General features: G+C 54.1%; 1 protein-coding gene and 1 long non-coding RNA gene across 2 annotated transcripts; both read left to right on the forward strand.

Annotated features, from left to right (window-relative positions):
* Positions 1–573: 573 nt before the first annotated feature.
* Positions 574–7,956, forward strand: SHKBP1 (SH3KBP1 binding protein 1). The gene is given in 19 exon segments (XM_020979168.2): positions 574–785; positions 958–1,011; positions 1,208–1,253; positions 1,347–1,420; positions 1,537–1,595; positions 1,981–2,061; positions 2,385–2,476; positions 2,478–2,547; positions 2,698–2,788; positions 3,358–3,548; positions 3,915–4,030; positions 4,629–4,716; positions 4,984–5,100; positions 5,416–5,586; positions 5,798–5,953; positions 6,459–6,555; positions 6,759–6,937; positions 7,214–7,331; positions 7,530–7,956. Coding segments are annotated over 19 exon segments (2,229 nt in total). The 5' UTR covers positions 574–588; the 3' UTR covers positions 7,762–7,956.
* A 5,364-nt stretch (positions 7,957–13,320) lies between these two features.
* Positions 13,321–16,308, forward strand: LOC144454250 (uncharacterized). Its single transcript, XR_013482585.1, has 3 exons — positions 13,321–13,479; positions 13,601–13,700; positions 15,421–16,308. It is a non-coding gene; the product is annotated as an uncharacterized LOC144454250 (long non-coding RNA).
* Positions 16,309–16,601: the final 293 nt, after the last annotated feature.

Below are 16,601 nucleotides of genomic sequence, written 5' to 3' on the forward strand. Positions count from 1 at the left end.
GAGGGGTGAGGGTGGGGGTCCAGGGTGTCTGCCTGGCAAGAAAGAGCAAGGCCTAGGCCTCAGGCCAAGAGCCCGCGGCCTAAGCCCCCTCCCCACCCCCGCCCCTGGGTCGGATGGGGAACCCCTAGAGCCCCTGCCTAGCTATCTGCTAATCTCAGAGGCCCCAAACCCCAAGTAAGCAGCCTGCCCTGCCCAGGAGGGCTGCCTGGGAGCAATAGGTCACCCCGAGGGGTTGTAGCGCCCATTTCTGGACCCTAGAAGGTTTTCCATGCATTTCTCCTTCCGCAGTCATATGAGGTAGGTAGTGCCCATCTCATCACCCATTTTACAGAGCAGCAAACTCAGGCTACTGGGGAGATCAGGCGCCCTGCCAAAGACCAGAGGGGTTTTTCAGAGTCTGAGCCAGGACTTTTCTGCAAACCTGGGGCAAAGAAGGCATGAGTCCTCGGGCCCGAAGGGGAGGCCAGGAATCCAAAAGCAGCGTGTGTTTAGGGGTACAGGGAATAGTAGTCTTCGGGGTCTTCGCGGGGGCTCTTCCGGCCCTTTAAGAGGAGGGAGCTGCTGCCGGACGGGCGGGGCCCCTGACCAATGGCCGGCGCGCCTGGAAGCTCCGGGCCAATCGGAGGGTGTGTGGGCGGAGCCTCGGCAGGACCCGGAAGCTGGCCCGGCTTGGCCGAAGCCATGGCGGCCGTGGCCGCGATGGAGATCCCGGGCGCCGCGGGGGACCCGGGCCGGGGCCGGAGCGCGCCCGGGGAGGTCATCCACCTGAACGTGGGGGGCAAGAGGCGAGTGCCGAGTCCCGGCCCGGCGAGCCCCCGGAGGGCGCGCGCCCCCGCGCCCTTTCCTGCGCCCATTCCTCGGAGGGAGAAGCTGAGGCCGGGAGGGAGCCCGGCGTTGGGGGGGGGATAGCCCCAGGCCCGACCCCCTCACTCCCTCACAGCCTCCTCTTCTCCCCAGGTTCAGCACCTCCCGCCAGACGCTCACCTGGATCCCCGACTCCTTCTTCTCCAGGTGATGGGGGGATGGGGGGACCCTCCCCCTGGGCCCTCTGCGCCCCTGGGGGACCCTCCCCTCCCCTTGGAGACCCTCCCCTAGCCCCTCTGTGCCCCTCGGGAAACTTCGCCCTACTGCACCCCTGGGGGACCCCTCACTCCTTGTGCCCCTTCATCTCTCATTGGCCCTCACCCCCTCTCTACTTTCCCCGCAGCCTCCTGAGCGGGAGGATTTCCACCTTGAAGGATGAGACGGGAGCAGTGAGTTTGTGGGGACACGGGCTGGGAGCTGGGTAGGGGTGTAGGTGAGGGGCTGTGACCTCGTCTGACCCACTCCTCCGCTTATCTCCCCAGATCTTTATCGACAGGGACCCCACGGTCTTTGCTCCCATCCTCAACTTCCTGCGCACCAAGGAGCTGGACCCCAGGTAGGTGTCCCCCAGGGGAGGGATCTTGGGGGTGGGACCGGCTGATCCCCACAGAGCAGAGGGTGTGGGAGGGGGAGGGGGCCCTCGCCTTGTCCTGACCCGGCCTGCCTCATCAGGGGTGTCAACGGTTCCCTTCTCCTGCATGAAGCCCAGTTCTACGGGATCACCCCTCTGGGTACGTCCATACCCTTCCCCATCCCTTTCCCCAGCCCCCAAACCCCCAAAAAGGCATTTATCAAGCACCTACTGTGTGCCAGGCACTGGGCAGATGTAAAGAAAGGTAAAAACACGGTGTCTGCCCTCAGGGAGCTTACAGTCTTAACGGGGCTGGAGGAAGGAAAGGATTTCTCAGACTCTTCCTGAGGGAGTGGGGAGCTCTCCATTTGGACCAGGGAGCAAGAAGTGCCCAGGCTGAGGAGGAATTTGGGGTTTGAATGGTGTGCTGGAGTGGGGAGGGAGGGGGCGTGACCGGAGAAAAGAGGATGCAGTGGGTCAGAGTGAACCCAGAACCCTTTGTGGAGAAGGGCACCTTCTTCTCCCATCTTGCCATCCCTCCTCAGTCCGGCGTTTGCAGCTCCGGGAGGAACTGGACCGGTCATCCTGCGGGAATGTCCTTTTCAACGGATACCTGCCTCCACCAGGTGGGGCCGGGGGGGGGGCTTCATCTCTTCCCAGGGTAGAAGGGAGCCATTGATGGGCCTGGGGAAGGGGATAGTAAGAAAGGAGGACCACCTCCCCATCCTCAGCCTCTGCATCCTGTGCCCAGTGGCATGATGGGAGTTGCAGTCCTGGGTGGGTGGAGGAAGGATCCTCAGTCTGTAAGCCCCAGCTGGAGCCAGACTGTGAGAGGCTCTCAGTAAGAAACAGGGGGGTATCCCAGGAGTAATGGGGAGCCAGTGGAGATTCCTGAGTGGGTACACAGCCCAGGGCCTGCACCCATCACTACCATTCCCTCCCTTTCTAGTGTTCCCGGCAAAGCGGCGAAACCGGCACAGCCTTGCGGGTCCCCAGCTGTCTGGTGGTCGGCCGGCCCCTGTGCGCCGCAGCCACACCATGCCCCCCCAACCTGGGTAACGCGGGGCTGCTGGGGAGATTGCTGGAAGAGAAGGCGCCCACGCCCCCTTCAGGTACGTGTCTGAGCGCTAATGGCGTCCCTGGACCAGTCTGCCCTGAGACCCCCAGCCCTGCAGCTAAGCGACTCAGCCACTCAGACGGGGAGCAGCCCTTGCAGAAGGCCCAGATCTTGGGAGACCCCTCATTCCCTTGTGGCCACCCAGGGACTCCGGACGAGCCAGGCATGGTGCGGCTGGTTTGCGGTCACCACAACTGGATTGCTGTGGCCTACACGCAGTTTCTGGTGTGCTACAGGTACGGCTGCAGAGGCCGTGGGTGGAGATGGGGGTTGGGGGGGTCAGAAATGAAGTTAGGGCCTGGTGGTCAGAGGTTAGGGGCTAGCAGACATGGGGAGTCTAGGGGAGAGAGCAGAGGAGGGTGAGAGGGGCAAGGGGGTCTGGGGAGCCCCAGCCCGTTGTGGGGTGTTGAGGACATAACATCCCAGTAAGTAAAGAGGTCAGGGAGAAGGAGAGGGGGCTGGGGGGATCTGAGACAGCAGAAAGGCCAGAGATGGACCTAGGAGCTTGGGGCCTAGGTCCATGGGTGTGTGTATATGTGTGTGTGTGTGTGTGCGTGCGTGCGTGTGTGTGTTGTGTGTGCCTGTGCGTATATTTATGTGCGTGTGCATGGGTGTGTATGTGCATGCATGTGCACATCTGTATGCATGTGTGTGGTGTGTATCTATGTACATTGTGTGGCATGCGTGTGTGCATGTGTATGCATGCTCTTATATGGTCTGTGTGCGTGTATATGTGCGCGTACACATGTGGACAAGTGGGTGTAAATGAGTGTGGGTGTGAATGCTGGCCCTCACTCCTCGCCAGGCTGAAGGAGACATCAGGCTGGCAGTTGGTGTTCTCAAGCCCGAGGCTGGACTGGCCCATCGAGCGCCTGGCACTGACCGCCCGTGTGCCCGGCGGTGCCCTGGGCGAGCATGACAAGATGGTGGCCGCGGCTGCCGGCAGTGAGATCCTGCTCTGGGCCCTGCAGGCCGACGGCAACGGCAGCGAGATCGGTGGGGGCCTCCCGCCACGTGTGAATACTTCCCTGCCCCAGACCCCTCTCCTCATTGGCCCCTGCCTCTCATGTTTCTGGGCCCTTTCCCAGCTCCTGAAGGTCGTGGTCGCCTCCCAAGGGCCCGCACCCTTCCCCTAGTCAAAGCCTCCTCCTGCCTCCTAGATTCCTGGGTTGGGGGTTTCCTGGACCCCCTTCCTAGTGGCCTCAAGCGGCCTCTGCCCTCTAACCTGCCTCACCTCTGTTGTGTCCTCCTGTAGCCCTTAAGTCCCCTCTTGCTCTCTCTGGGCTGTCCCTTAAAGAGAATCAGCCCCCAGACCCATGGGTCCTGCACCCTCACGCTTCCCCCCTGTCCTCCCTGAGGCAGGTGTCTTCCAGCTGGGCGTCCCCGTAGAGTCTCTGTTCTTCGTGGGAAACCAGCTCATTGCCACTAGCTCGACAGGCCGCATCGGGGTCTGGAACGCCGTCACCAAGCATTGGCAGGTTTGAGGGAGAAGAAGTGTCTCAGGGACCTTCTGACCCTCCCTCCCCAGGGTGCCTAGACTCATGCCAAGCCCTGGGAGTGAGGGTGGGGAGGAGATGGAGATGGCGTGAACCTCTCAGAGAAGGTTCCAGACCAAGAGTGGGCCAGAGTGTAGGGCTCACTTGGGGCATTGGAGGAGGAGTGGACCCCAGCTGGTCTGGAGTGGGCAGAGGACCAGGAGGATGGAAGACAGCCTGAGAAAAGGGGAGAACATGTCTGCAGGGGTCCTCAGCTTCCTCTTGGGGACTTGACAGTCAGGAACCCTCTTGTCTCTGAAACTGCATGGAAGGAAGAAAGGAAGAGGGAAAGAGGCAGGAAGGAAGGGTGGATGGATGAGAAGGAGGAAAAAAGAAATGAGGGAGGGATAGAGGGAAGGAACGATAGGGGGAAGGGAAAGAAGAAAGAAAAGAAGGGAGAGGAAGGGAAAGAGGAACAGATGGAGGGAAGGAAGGAAGCAGGCGAGATGGAAGGAAGGATTATTAACAACCTGCTGTTTGCCCAGCGGGCCTCCCTGTGTGCCCCCCCACCCCATGCGTACCCCAGCCTTCTCTTGCCCAGGTCCAGGAAGTCCAGCCCATCACCAGCTATGATGCTGCTGGCTCCTTCCTGCTTCTTGGCTGTAATAATGGGGCCATCTACTACTTAGGTGAGGCCAGAGGTGCCCAGCTCCCTTCCCTGCCCTGCCCCTACCCTGCCCTGCCCCTGCCCCTACCCTGCCCTGCCCTGCCCCTACCCTGCCCTGTCCCTGCCCCTACCCTGCCCTGTCCCTGCCCTGCCCCTGCCCCTACCCTGTCCCTGCCTCTGGGCTGTTAAGGTTGGATGAGACATCTCTGAGGCCCTGCCATGGCTGTGCTTCTGGTTGGGGGGGCATGGAGAGAATCCTTCTTGAGTGACCTCCTTCCTCCCTCCCCAGATGTACAGAAGTTCCCCCTCCGGATGAAGGACAATGACCTGCTAGTGAGTGAACTGTACCGGGACCCAGCCCAGGATGGAGTCACTGCCCTCAGTGTCTATCTCACACCCAAGACCAGTGAGTTACTACTCCACGACCTGCACTGCCGGGCTCCCCTCTGTCTGAAACTCACCCCATCCCTGTCCCTTCCCACCCCCCTCCCTGTCTCCCATTTCTCTGTCTCTTCTCCCGTCTCTGCCTCTTCTGTCCCCCCATCTCCCGTTTCTCTGTCTCTTCCCCCGTCCCTGCCTCTTCTGTCCCCCCCATCTCCGTTTCTCTGTCTCTTCCCCCGTCCCTGCCTCTTCTGTCCCCTGGTCTCCCATTTCTCTGTCTCTCCCCTTATCTCCCTGCCTCCCAGTCTCTGACACTCTCTGCCCCCCCCCCCGGCTCTAGGTGATAGTGGTAACTGGCTGGAGATAGCCTATGGCACCAGCTCAGGTGGGGTCCGCGTCATTGTGCAGCACCCGGAGACCGTGGGCTCAGGGCCCCAACTTTTCCAGACCTTCACAGTGCACCGCAGTCCTGTTATCAAGATCATGCTGTCTGAGAAGCACCTCATCTCTGGTATGTGGGGCTCAGCTCCTCTCCCTGGCCTAGAGGAGCCGTAGCCCTCTTAGGTTAGTTTGCCCCTGTCTGAAGCCAACAAGCCCCTGGTGGGGGAGGGTTAGGGGAGGGGGTTAGGGAAGGGGTCAGGCCAAGGGCCCCCAAGGGTAAGGGAAAGGGTTCTCATGTCCCCAGTCTCTTACCCCTACATTGGCCTGTCCTCTCCCTGTAGTCTGTGCTGACAACAATCACGTGCGGACGTGGTCGGTGACCCGTTTTCGGGGCATGATCTCCACCCAGCCAGGATCTACCCCCCTGGCCTCCTTCAAAATCCTGGCACTGGAGGCGGCTGACAGCCACGGGGGCTGCGGTGCTGGCAACGACATTGGTGAGGCCCCTGCATGGGCCCACTTCCTGATTCTCCCTCCCTGGTCCAAGCAGCCCATGCCCAGCCTTTGCCCCCTCTACTCTGCCCTCTGGCTTTCGTCTTTTGTCCTCCTATCCCGCTCTTCTTCCTTCTGATTCCTCCATCCCCTCTGTCTGCCCCGTGTCTGTTAGCCCTCCCCATTATGGCTCTGAGGGTGTTGCAGTAGGAGGATTCTCCATTCCTAGCTCTCCCTCTCTCTTTCTGTGCCTCAGCTTGCCGTTTTCCCCTTTTCCCATTTATTTGAACTTCCTGCATTAGTGGAGTTTCCTCAGAAGGGGGTCCCCAGGTCCCGTCCCTTACCATCCCTCAGCCCCTGTCCATGGTCTAAGCGCCCTGAGGGAGTACTGGTCCCTCTGACTCTCAGGAGAGTTTGGGGAGTAATGATGGACATTGGGAGGGTGCTGAAGAGCCCTCCCAGGGATTGGGGATATGGGGGGTGACTTGTGATTCTTTGGGTGCTGTCCAGGCCCGTACGGGGAGCGGGATGACCAGCAGGTTTTCATCCAGAAGGTGGTGCCTAACTCCAACCAGCTCTTTGTGCGGCTGTCATCTACCGGCCAGCGGTGAGGACTCCCTGCTCCTGCACCCTGTCTTCTCCCCCTCCCCCTGGGTCCCAAACCACGGCATTAGGGAAGACTGGATTCCTTAGGTCATGAGGGGCCTGGGAACATGGGGGGGGAATAGAAGGGAAGACGGGCAGGAAAGGGCAGAGCCTGGCCCCTGGGGTCCCAGGGAGAGTGATCCCTGCCCCCTCCCCTCGGACCAGGGTGTGCTCGGTGCGTTCCGTGGACGGCTCTCCCACAACGGCCTTCACGGTCCATGAGTGTGAGGGTTCCCGGAGGCTGGGCTCCCGGCCCCGACGCTACCTCCTCACCGGCCAAGCCAACGGCAGCCTTGCCATGTGGGACCTTACCACAGCCATGGACCGGCTGGGCCAGGCTCCAGGTAGATCCGCTGCCCCTGCCCCCTCCACCCCCCAAGCCGCTGACGCTTCCTTCCCCTAAACTGCTGGACTTTTTGTCACCTCTGGATCTTGGCCACGTCACTTCTTGTCTGAGCCTTGGCTTCCTTGTCTGTGGGTTGAGAGGGTTGGCCTAGATAATCTCCAGAGCCCTTCAGGCTCTAAATTGCGCTCCTGTGCTCTCGCTGACCCTCACCCCTGGCCCCTGGTTTCCCCTCTACTCTGCCCCGGGAGCCCTGACCCTGTCCCTGTCCCTGCAGCAGGAGGCCTGACGGAGGAGGAGTTGTTGGAACAGCTGGAACATTGTGAGCTGGCCCCTCACGGGCCGACAGTGCGGAGCCTGGCCCCCAGCCCCTCCCCCCCAGCTTCCATCTGCAGGTATTTGGGAGAGGTGGTGAGGGGCCCACAGTTAGGGTAGGAATGGGAGACACAGGGGCCCCTGAGGGTGCTTCTGCTCTGAACTCTAGAAGGGATGGGGGGTTTCATCTCTGATCACGAGGGGAGCAGAGAGAGGCTGGGTAGCTTCCCCTGTCTCTACTGATGTGCAATTCTACCCCTACTTCCCTCCAATCCCAGCTTCCAGTCAGAGGCTAGCATAGACTCCAGTCCGAGTCATCGCGGGAGCCCAGGCCCCTCCCAACCAGAGGTCCGGAGGCGGGGGGCTGGTAGCTTTGTGGAACGGTGTCAGGAGCTAGCTCGGAGTGGGCCAGATCCCCGCCGGCCCCCCACACCAGCCCCCCGGCCTCACCCAGGCTCTGGGGGTCCCCTGTTACCTCCCAAGGCTCCACTCAGCGAGACGTCCTTCTGAACGCCTGGTCTTCCTAAGGGAGGATGTGTGAGGTGCCTTTGGACGTCTGTCCATCGTCCTATTCCCTCTCCATCACTGTGGGGTCAGGGCTGGGGTCCCCATGGAGCTGTTGCTGTTAAAACCCTGCTGGAAGAAGCCAAAGTCACAAAGAAGCATTCTCCCCGCTACACACCAATAAAGTGTTCCTCATTACTGCCTCTGTTGTCCTCATCTGTTATTTCCTGGTGCCAGACTCTAGGCTACTTCCTGCCATAGCTTGAAGGCCTTTTTACCTTCTGGCCCTCTTCCCCACAGCTGCTTGTGGGGAAGAAGGAAAGAGAGGTCTTTGTGGCCTGTGGAGACTTCAGATACCAGGTCCAGGAATCCAGCTTGGATTTGTGGGTGATGAGAGGCCTGAAAGAATGAGTGCCTCTGATTGCTAGGTAAACACCGGGGGCCTTTGCCACCTTCCAGAGATCAGGAGAAGAGCCACAGGAGTAGAAAGGTCCCAATTTTCCCAAAAAAGAGAAGAGAGCTGAGCTTGCAAATCATAGGTCAGGGCATTTGGCCTTGGCATTCAAGGGTGTGTTGTTGTTAACAGAATTGTTGGTAAACGCCTAGAAAAGGAAGTGGTGACCAAGCAAACCAGCACATTTCAAGAACTGCTCATGCCGCTGCTAACCTCATTTCCTTTTTTGATGGGAGTTAAGCTTGTAGGATAGGGAAATGCCACGATAGGGTTTAGCTAGCTTTGTAGGAAAGGGCTTTTGTGCTGTTAGAGACAAGAAGGAGATGTGGGCTCCAGTGGGGCGAACCAGGGATCTGCAATGTTGGCACAGTACTGCAAGACATAGCTACTGTGTTGGATCACGAAGTCAGGATCTGGAGAGGGACAGCTAGGTAGCATAGAGGAGAAGCTGAGTTCAAATCCAGACTCAGACACTGTGTGATCCTGGGCAAATCACTTAACTCCAATTGGCTTCCCCTCCAAAAAAAGATGAGAAAGAAAAAGATCTGGAGGTTTCAGTGGACCATAAGCTCAATATGAGTGAGCAAGTTCAATCTCCTCAAGTTATAGATGGGGAAACTGAGGCACATAGATGGGGCACTGAGAAACCTTAGAGGTCCTCTCATTGGACAGATAAGGAAAAGTAATCCAGCTCTTTTTATTCCTGATAGCTCTGGTCTAGAACTCACTGTGATTGGAAGTTTGAGGGTGAGAGGTTGGGGTGGAGGTAGATGCTGGGCCATAGGTTACTTCTCAAGGTACCACAATGAAGGGTCAAGACTTTTGCAAATCTGACAAGTCCCATCACTAACATTCTATGGGCCAGTCTCGATGGCAGCCAGAGGGAGTAGAAGCATGTGTCCTGTTGCCCACTGGGGCATGATGGGCTAAGAAGAAGACCTACACCAGTCCTCATTCTTTTGACCTTCCTGGAGCTCGAATAGAGCGGATTGCTTCAGGATATAGTGAGCTCCCTAGTATTAAAGGTGTTCAAGAAGAGAATGCTAGTCTAGGATGCTGTGGAGATTTCTACACAAGTATGAGATGGACTAGGTGCCTTCTGAAGACCCATTCTGAGATTCTGAAATTCTGTGAAGTCTGTTCTCTTCTATTATGGGGGAAGGGATGAAGACCAGTTTAGAACACAAGGCACCTAGAACGTAGGCACAGCTAACATTTGAATAGAGGGGATGTCCTACTCAGATCTGGAGTTCTTTATTTGCAAGAGTCACATTTCAGGCAAGAGAATGACAAATTGGATAGGTCTGCAGGAAGGTGAAAAAGATCATGAGACTGGAGAACACCTTTTACCTTTTGTTAGAGAATTGATTCAGTACTTTGCATATTCTTACTGAGCCAAGACAATTTGTCTTCTTATGCTCACAAGAGAAGAGCTCTAACATAAGATGTGCAAAGAGGGGCTATAGCCAGGTCTTCTTCTAAAATGGGGCAAATCTGAACATTTTATTGTCTTTCTTTCTATAGGTAAGGGCAGTGTGGAGTTGGAAAACACTGGAACATTCCGTGAACAAGAAATACATGAAGAGTATAAGGTTTCAACGGTTTGAACAGCTGTTTTCTATTGAGAGAGAGAGAGAGAGAGAGAGAGAGAGAGAGAGAGAGAGAGAGAGAGAGAGAGAGAGAGAGAGAGAGAGAGAGAGAGAGAGAGAAGTATCCCTTGGGAAAGACAATTTCCCATAATCATTCAGAATAGCAAGGTCTTGTCTGACCATAGCCCTTTGCTAGAATGTCAAGTTGTAAAACCTGGAAAGACTTGTATAAACTGATGCAAAGTGAAATGAGCAGAACCAAAAAAACATTGTACACAGTAACAGCAACATTGTATAATGATTGACTATGAATGACTTAGCTCTTCTCAGCAATACAATGATCCAAGACAAATAAAAGGACTGATGATGGAAAGCGCTATCCACATCCTGAGTAAGAACTGATGGGCTCTGAATGCAGATCGAATTTTTTGTGCTTTTTTTCCCTCCTTTTGGTCTGTTTCTTCTTCCACAACTGTGACTAATATAGATATATATTTTACATGATTGCACATATATAACCTATATCAGATTGCTTACTATTTTAGGAAGAGGGGAGAGGAGAGAGGGAGAAAAATTTGGAACTCAAAATTTTGTAAAAATGAATGCTAAAAATTTTCTTTACATAATAAAATACTATTAAAAATAAAATAAGACCTCCAAAAAACAGAATGTCAAGTTCTAGTACAAAAGAAAAAGATAAGCCTAGAACCTTGTTTCCATCCATTCAAGGGTCAGTTGAAGGAACTGGAAATTCCTCAAATATAGTTAGTGTTTAATAACTGCTGATTAATCTATTGAAGAGAGGCTGGACCAGACCAAGTGCACACTGAGGAAATCCATAATGGAAGAAACAAGATCTTGGAGAGCATTGAGACATAATATTATAAGATATCGCAGGAAAGGGAAGGTACCAAAAGGATGTCCCCCCAAAAAAAATATTAGTGCCTTCACCCAAAATGGCAACTTCTCCTCAATAGCTGCTGATTCCCACATTTACTTCCTTCTTCTTATAAAATCTTTACTTGATTCTAGCCAAAAGACCAAGAAACATTTTCTTTTCACAGTCTTTATGAGAAATGCTTTTAGACATATTGAAAGCATCCATGAAGAAAATATGAGAAGCAAACAGACAGGCTTCTGTAAATTGTTTTCCTTTGTTGCTGTTTAGTCATGTCCAATTCTTCGTGACCCCATTTGGGGTTTTGTTGGCAAAGATCCTGTAGTGGTTTGCCATTTCCTTCTCCAGCTCATTTTACAGATGAGGAAACTGAGGTAAACAGGGTGAAGTGACTTGCCCAGGGGCACACAGCTAGGAAGTATCTGAGGCTGAATTTGAATTCACAAAGGTGAATCTTCCTGACTCCAGGTCTGATAGTCTCTCTACTTCACCACCGAGCTGCCTACTATTTCCTACATTAAACCATATCTTTGAAGTTGCACTACTGGTTCAAAAGAGGAGAGAATTTAAGATTCCTCTGTGTTTATCAATCAACAACAACAACTTGACCTGGTAAGGTACAGTGCAACCTGAAAGGTTCTCCTCCAATGAGGAGTCATGCATATGTTAAGATTATATCAGAGGGGCAGCTAGGTGGAGCAGTGATAGAGCACCAGCCTTGGATTCAGGAGGACCTGAGTTCAAAATCTGGCCTTAGACACATAACACTTACTAGTTGTGTGACCCTGGGCAAGTCACTTAACCCCATTGCCTAACCAAAAAAAAAAAAAGATCATATCAGAGTCCTTGGTAAATGAAACTACAGAAATAACTCCAGCCATCTTTTAATATTAAAAGTTTAATATAATATATAATTATATGTGATATAACGAATTAAATTTATTGATACAATAATTTAAAACCAATGTTTTAAATTTTTAAAATTTTATACTTAAATACAAAATGAAGAAATAAAAAACATTGTCGTGTGCACAGCAGACCATAAGGGGAGATTCAATATAACTTTAATTATTAATGTTAACCAGGCATGCACAACAGAGAGATGTCTGCTCATGAAAAGCATTTACCACATCCTGAAGGATGTCTTCTGCAAGGTCCAAGTGGAGGAGAAATTCCTCCTCTAGGCCCTCTAAGACACCATCCCAAAGTTGTGTGAGCTTTCTGGGGAGGTGATGATTTCCTCAGTGTTGGAGATCTTTGAGCGGGGTTAGGTGACAACTTGTCTGGGGTGTTGAAGGCATGGATGTGCCTGCAAGTAGAGGTCAGACTATATCCCCTTGGAGCCCCCTTTCTGTTATGAGAATATGAAGGCTAGGAAATTCAATTCAATTAAACACTTGTTAAAGGCTTACTGTGTTCAGATCACACAATGGACTTGAAATGCCAAGACTTGCTATTTAAACTACTCAGGGCACAGCAAAAGCCCCCTAGCCTTCAGTGCATTTGGAGTACTCTATGACCTAGAATGCAGAGATTCTAGAATACTAGGGCACCCTGAATTCTGAGGCCAGGGGAACCGAGCAGAATCAGCTACAAAGAATTTTGGAGTTGGAAGGTCCATTTATCTATCAGTCACCTAGGCCAGTCCCTATCTGACAAAGAGTTCCCACCATGACACACCCTACCAATAGTCATCTAGCTGCTACATGAAGACCTCCAGTGGGTCTTCCTCTCCCTTCCCTTCCATCCATCACCTCCTCAGACAGCCCATTCCAGCTGTGGGCAGCTTCAGTTGTTTCGTAGTCTTTGGGTTTTTTCTTCTGACGTCATACCTAAACTCGATGTTTCCTAGTTCTGTCCTCTGGAACCAAAAAGAACGAGTCTAATCTCTCTGCCAAGTGTTAGTCCTTTAAATGTTTGAAAACAGCTCTCTTCTCTTTCCTTCCTCCCCCCCTCCATCCCTCCTCTCCCCCCACATTCCAGTCTTCTCTTTCCCAGGCTAAACATCCCCAGTTCCTTGTACCAATCTTCACAGAGCATGGACTCAAGACCTTTCACCATCCTGGTTGCAGTTCTCTGGGCACTCTCCAATTTAACGATGTTCTTCCTAAATTGTGGCACTCAGCTGTGGTCTGGCCAGGGCAAAGGATGGCAGACCTTATTCCTTTTCCTGGAAGGCATGCCTTTTGATGCATTCTAAGATCACACTAGCTTTTGGGGCTGCCATGTCACAGGCAAGCTGCCTAGAACCCAGGAAGTGGTGACCCAGACCTCGAGCGAGTCTAGAATACAGCCTAGAATCCCAGAATGAGAATTCAAGAAGGTACGGGTGATCCAGAAGGGCCACTGGGGTCCAGTAACTACCCTACTCCATTTTTCTCCCTTCTGCTTCCCATGGACCAGGATGAAGATGCAGTTGCTTAGCAACCAGAGGGTGCAGTTTGGGATGACTCAAAGGAGGAGGAGCCAGGGGTACAGAATCCTCCCTGTGCTAAGAACCTGGAGAGGGGGGTGGGGGCGGGAAATAAAATCATCCCAGAGTTGGGGGTGGGGTTGGGTTGGACTCCTCCCTGTTTTAAAAAGCGGGGCCGCCGAGGGGCGGGGCTTTCAGGCCCGGAGTTGGAGGGTTTTGGCCAAGCCTGAACAGGCTGACCTGACTCCCCCTCCCCACCTCCGAACAAGGGAAGGAGGCGACGGTCTGGGGTGGCAGGGCAGACTGGGGCAGGAGCTAGAAGGCCCGGTTGAGGGTAGAGGACTCCGGAGTCCTGGCCTGGAAACAGCAGGTAGGGGGGGCTGGGGACCACACACATACACACACACACACACACACACACACACACACACACACACAACAATCCCCCAGTCCTGGGAGCAGAGCGCACTCACGGGGCCTCCCTCCCACAGGCTCCAGGGAGCCCTGGCGGTGGCTGCATCTGGGGACCGAGGAGGAAGAGGAGGCACCAGCTAATGCTGCGAGGAGAAGCAGGGGCCAATGCTGCGCCTGGTGAGGCGACCCGCCCCCTCCCTCTCCTCTTCTTCCCTTCCCTCTCTTCCCTTCCTCTTCTCTCTTCTCCTGGGGCAAGTCCCATTCTCCAAGTGTGTGTCTCTGTGCACTTGTGTGTAATTGCGAGTATTCTTTGTGTCACTATGCATGTGTCTCTGTATGTCTATTTGTACCAGTGTGCACAATTGTGTAGGGTGTGCATGCCTGTGTCTCTGTGTACTCTCTGTGCCCTTGTATGTATGTACTTCTGTATGTCTGCATGTGCCTTGAGTAATTGGGTTCCATGTTTGTGTATCTCTCTGTGTGTAGCTTGCTCTCTGCATGTTTGTATGTACCTTCAATTTGGCATATGTCTGTCTCTGTCTCTGGGCATCCCTGTGCTCTCTCTCTCTCTCTCTCTCTCTCTCTCTCTCTCTCTCTCTCTCTCTCTCTCTCTCTCTCTCTCTCTCTCCCCCCCTCATGGGCACCTGGGAGTAATTGTGTGTGTCTGTAGACCTCTATGTCATGCATTCAATTAGTTTTGTGTCTCTTTATAGATTTGAGTATTTTTTCCTATATGTGCACTTCCACATTTCTTTGTGTACCTTGAATAATTGTATGTGGACCTGTCTGTGGGCACCTGTGTGTAATTGTGTATGTGCAGACCTCAACTTCTCTCCTTGCATGCACATGTGTGTGTATTTTGGAGGAACCCTGTGTTCATGTCCGTGTCTCTGTTCATGTGCATAGCTATCTCTAGGTATCTCTTTTACCTTCTTTGCACTCTATTTATCTCTGTCTCTATCAGTGGGCAACATTGAGGCTGTGGGGATATCAGAGAACACTCATTCACTCATTCATTCTACAAACATTTCCTCAGATGCAGAAAGGGCTCTAGGAAAGGCTCTGGGGACGTGAGAGATGAAGCACAGGCCTGGACTAAGATAGTTCCCAGGCTGACAGAGGCTTTCAATCAGACGCAAACCAAAACAGTGATTTATAGCACTGGGAAATAGGGAAGGCAAGGATTTGATGGTCCCTTTTACAGAAGCTTAGAGGAGCTGAGAGTTAGTGATTCGTCCAACCACGCACAGGAAGTGCCTTGAGCTGGAACTCCAACTCAGATCTCTTGCCTTTCCCAGTACAGGACCTGGTTGAGGTCAGGGGAGAGGGACTACAATAGAAAAGTAGCTGAAGAAGACCTTGCTTTAGACTGGAGGGAGGGGGAAAGAACTGTTAAGAAGAGAAGGGAGGCTAAAGAGAAGGATCCCTCGAGGCTTTCTGAAGGTTGCACCTGAGTTGGGCCTTGAATGGCAGGGATTTTTTGGAGAGCTTCCATGGGCCTTAGGCATCGTCCATACCCTCAGGCTTTCAGCAGCCCCCAGAAGAAGACTCGTGTGTGAGAGAAGAGCTGGGGTGGCAGCAGGGAGAAGCTGCTTTTCTTTCTGAGTCTCCCTCTGTGTCCTGTCTTCTGTCTCCGAGGTCTTTCTGTTTCTCTGTATCCTCTATTTCATAGGCTCCGTCTCTGTTTCTAGTGTCTTTGTCCTTCTCTGTCTGTTTTGTATCTTCCTATATCTGACTCTGTTTTCACTATTGGGGGAATGGACTGGGGCTGAGGGCCTAAGGGAGCGACACTGGGCACAGTCCTAAGCGTCGGCCTGATGAGGAAGAATCTAGGGGTTTCCTTCCGGGCCCCGCCCTCTTCCTGACCCTTCCTCAGCTCCTCCTGTGATTTCTTCAGGAGGAAGGGAGGCTGCGGATGGACGAGTCCCCGGAACCGGAGAGGGAAGAGAGGCTGCTGGCGCTGCTGGGCCTGGTAGGCACAGCACTCAACCTGCTGGTCCTCGTCTGTGTCTACGTCTACACCACCCTCTGAGCTGATGTCACCTACTTGGGGCGGGGCCCGGGAAAACCCTCTAAGGTTTTCCTTAGAGTCTATGGAGCTGGAGGCGGGGCCTTTACATCTTCTGAAGACTAGGTCTGCATGGAGGGGGCGGGGCCGGGGATCAGGGATGGGGCTTGGAACTACTCTCTGAGGGAAGTGCCACTAGTGGCGGGAGGCGGGTCCTGGAAAGAAGGGGAGGGGGGCCTTCCCACCTACGGAGGGCGGAACCTCGGGACCGCGAGCGGGGACTGACTTTAGTCTCGGAAGGTGGGGCCGGGTGGAGGGAGGTGGAGCAGGTAAGGAGGGAGCTGGGTCTTTGGGTGCTTGTCGAAACACCTCACTCTATTGGGGGATAGAATGGATGGAGTCCTACAGGCCCCAGATGCCTTGACCCCAGCACCTCCCACGCTGAAACTCAGTGAGGAGGGAGGAAGGCCCTGGCCCCAAACACTCCAATGCAGAACCAGCCAGCATAGTCTACATCAGCGTGGAAGCGGATTCCCAGCTTAGTAGGGCTATCCCTCTCTCTGCAGTCCCTGTGGGGCAAGATTCCCGTGTGGGGTCCTGGGGAGCTCTAAAGCCGAGCTCCAGAGGGTTTTGCATCTCTTCAGAATCTGAGGTCGCAGGTGGGGAGGATGGAGTCTCTCTTCCCGAGAATCTCTCTGGGGGTCTGGGGTAGGATGAGATGGGATTCTCTTTGGTACTACCGAATGTGAAATAAACACGGCCATGGCCATGGTAACAGACTTGGAAGAGCCAGCCTCTTCACTGCGCCTGGGACCAGAGGTTGGAACCTACTGAGGGATTTCCTAACCCCCTGCCTCCTTACTCTGGCCTGCTGCACGTGGGGGTCCAAGCGGGATGGGGCTCATGGACCCCTTCCCCCAAGGGATCCACGAGAAATATTATCTGCTACCCACCCGTGGGCAGTCCAGGGCACCCCCTTCCTCACTCCTCCAAGTCCTCAAGGGCACCTGTCTCAGATACCCCGCCCCGGTGACATCCTCATTGGCCCTTTCCGGGCACCCCCAGCCGGC

This window comes from Phascolarctos cinereus, unplaced genomic scaffold, assembly GCF_003287225.1.
Source record: "Phascolarctos cinereus isolate Bilbo 61053 unplaced genomic scaffold, phaCin_HiC Scaffold_726;HRSCAF=1367, whole genome shotgun sequence".
In the NCBI taxonomy this organism is placed as follows: Eukaryota; Metazoa; Chordata; class Mammalia; order Diprotodontia; family Phascolarctidae; genus Phascolarctos; species Phascolarctos cinereus.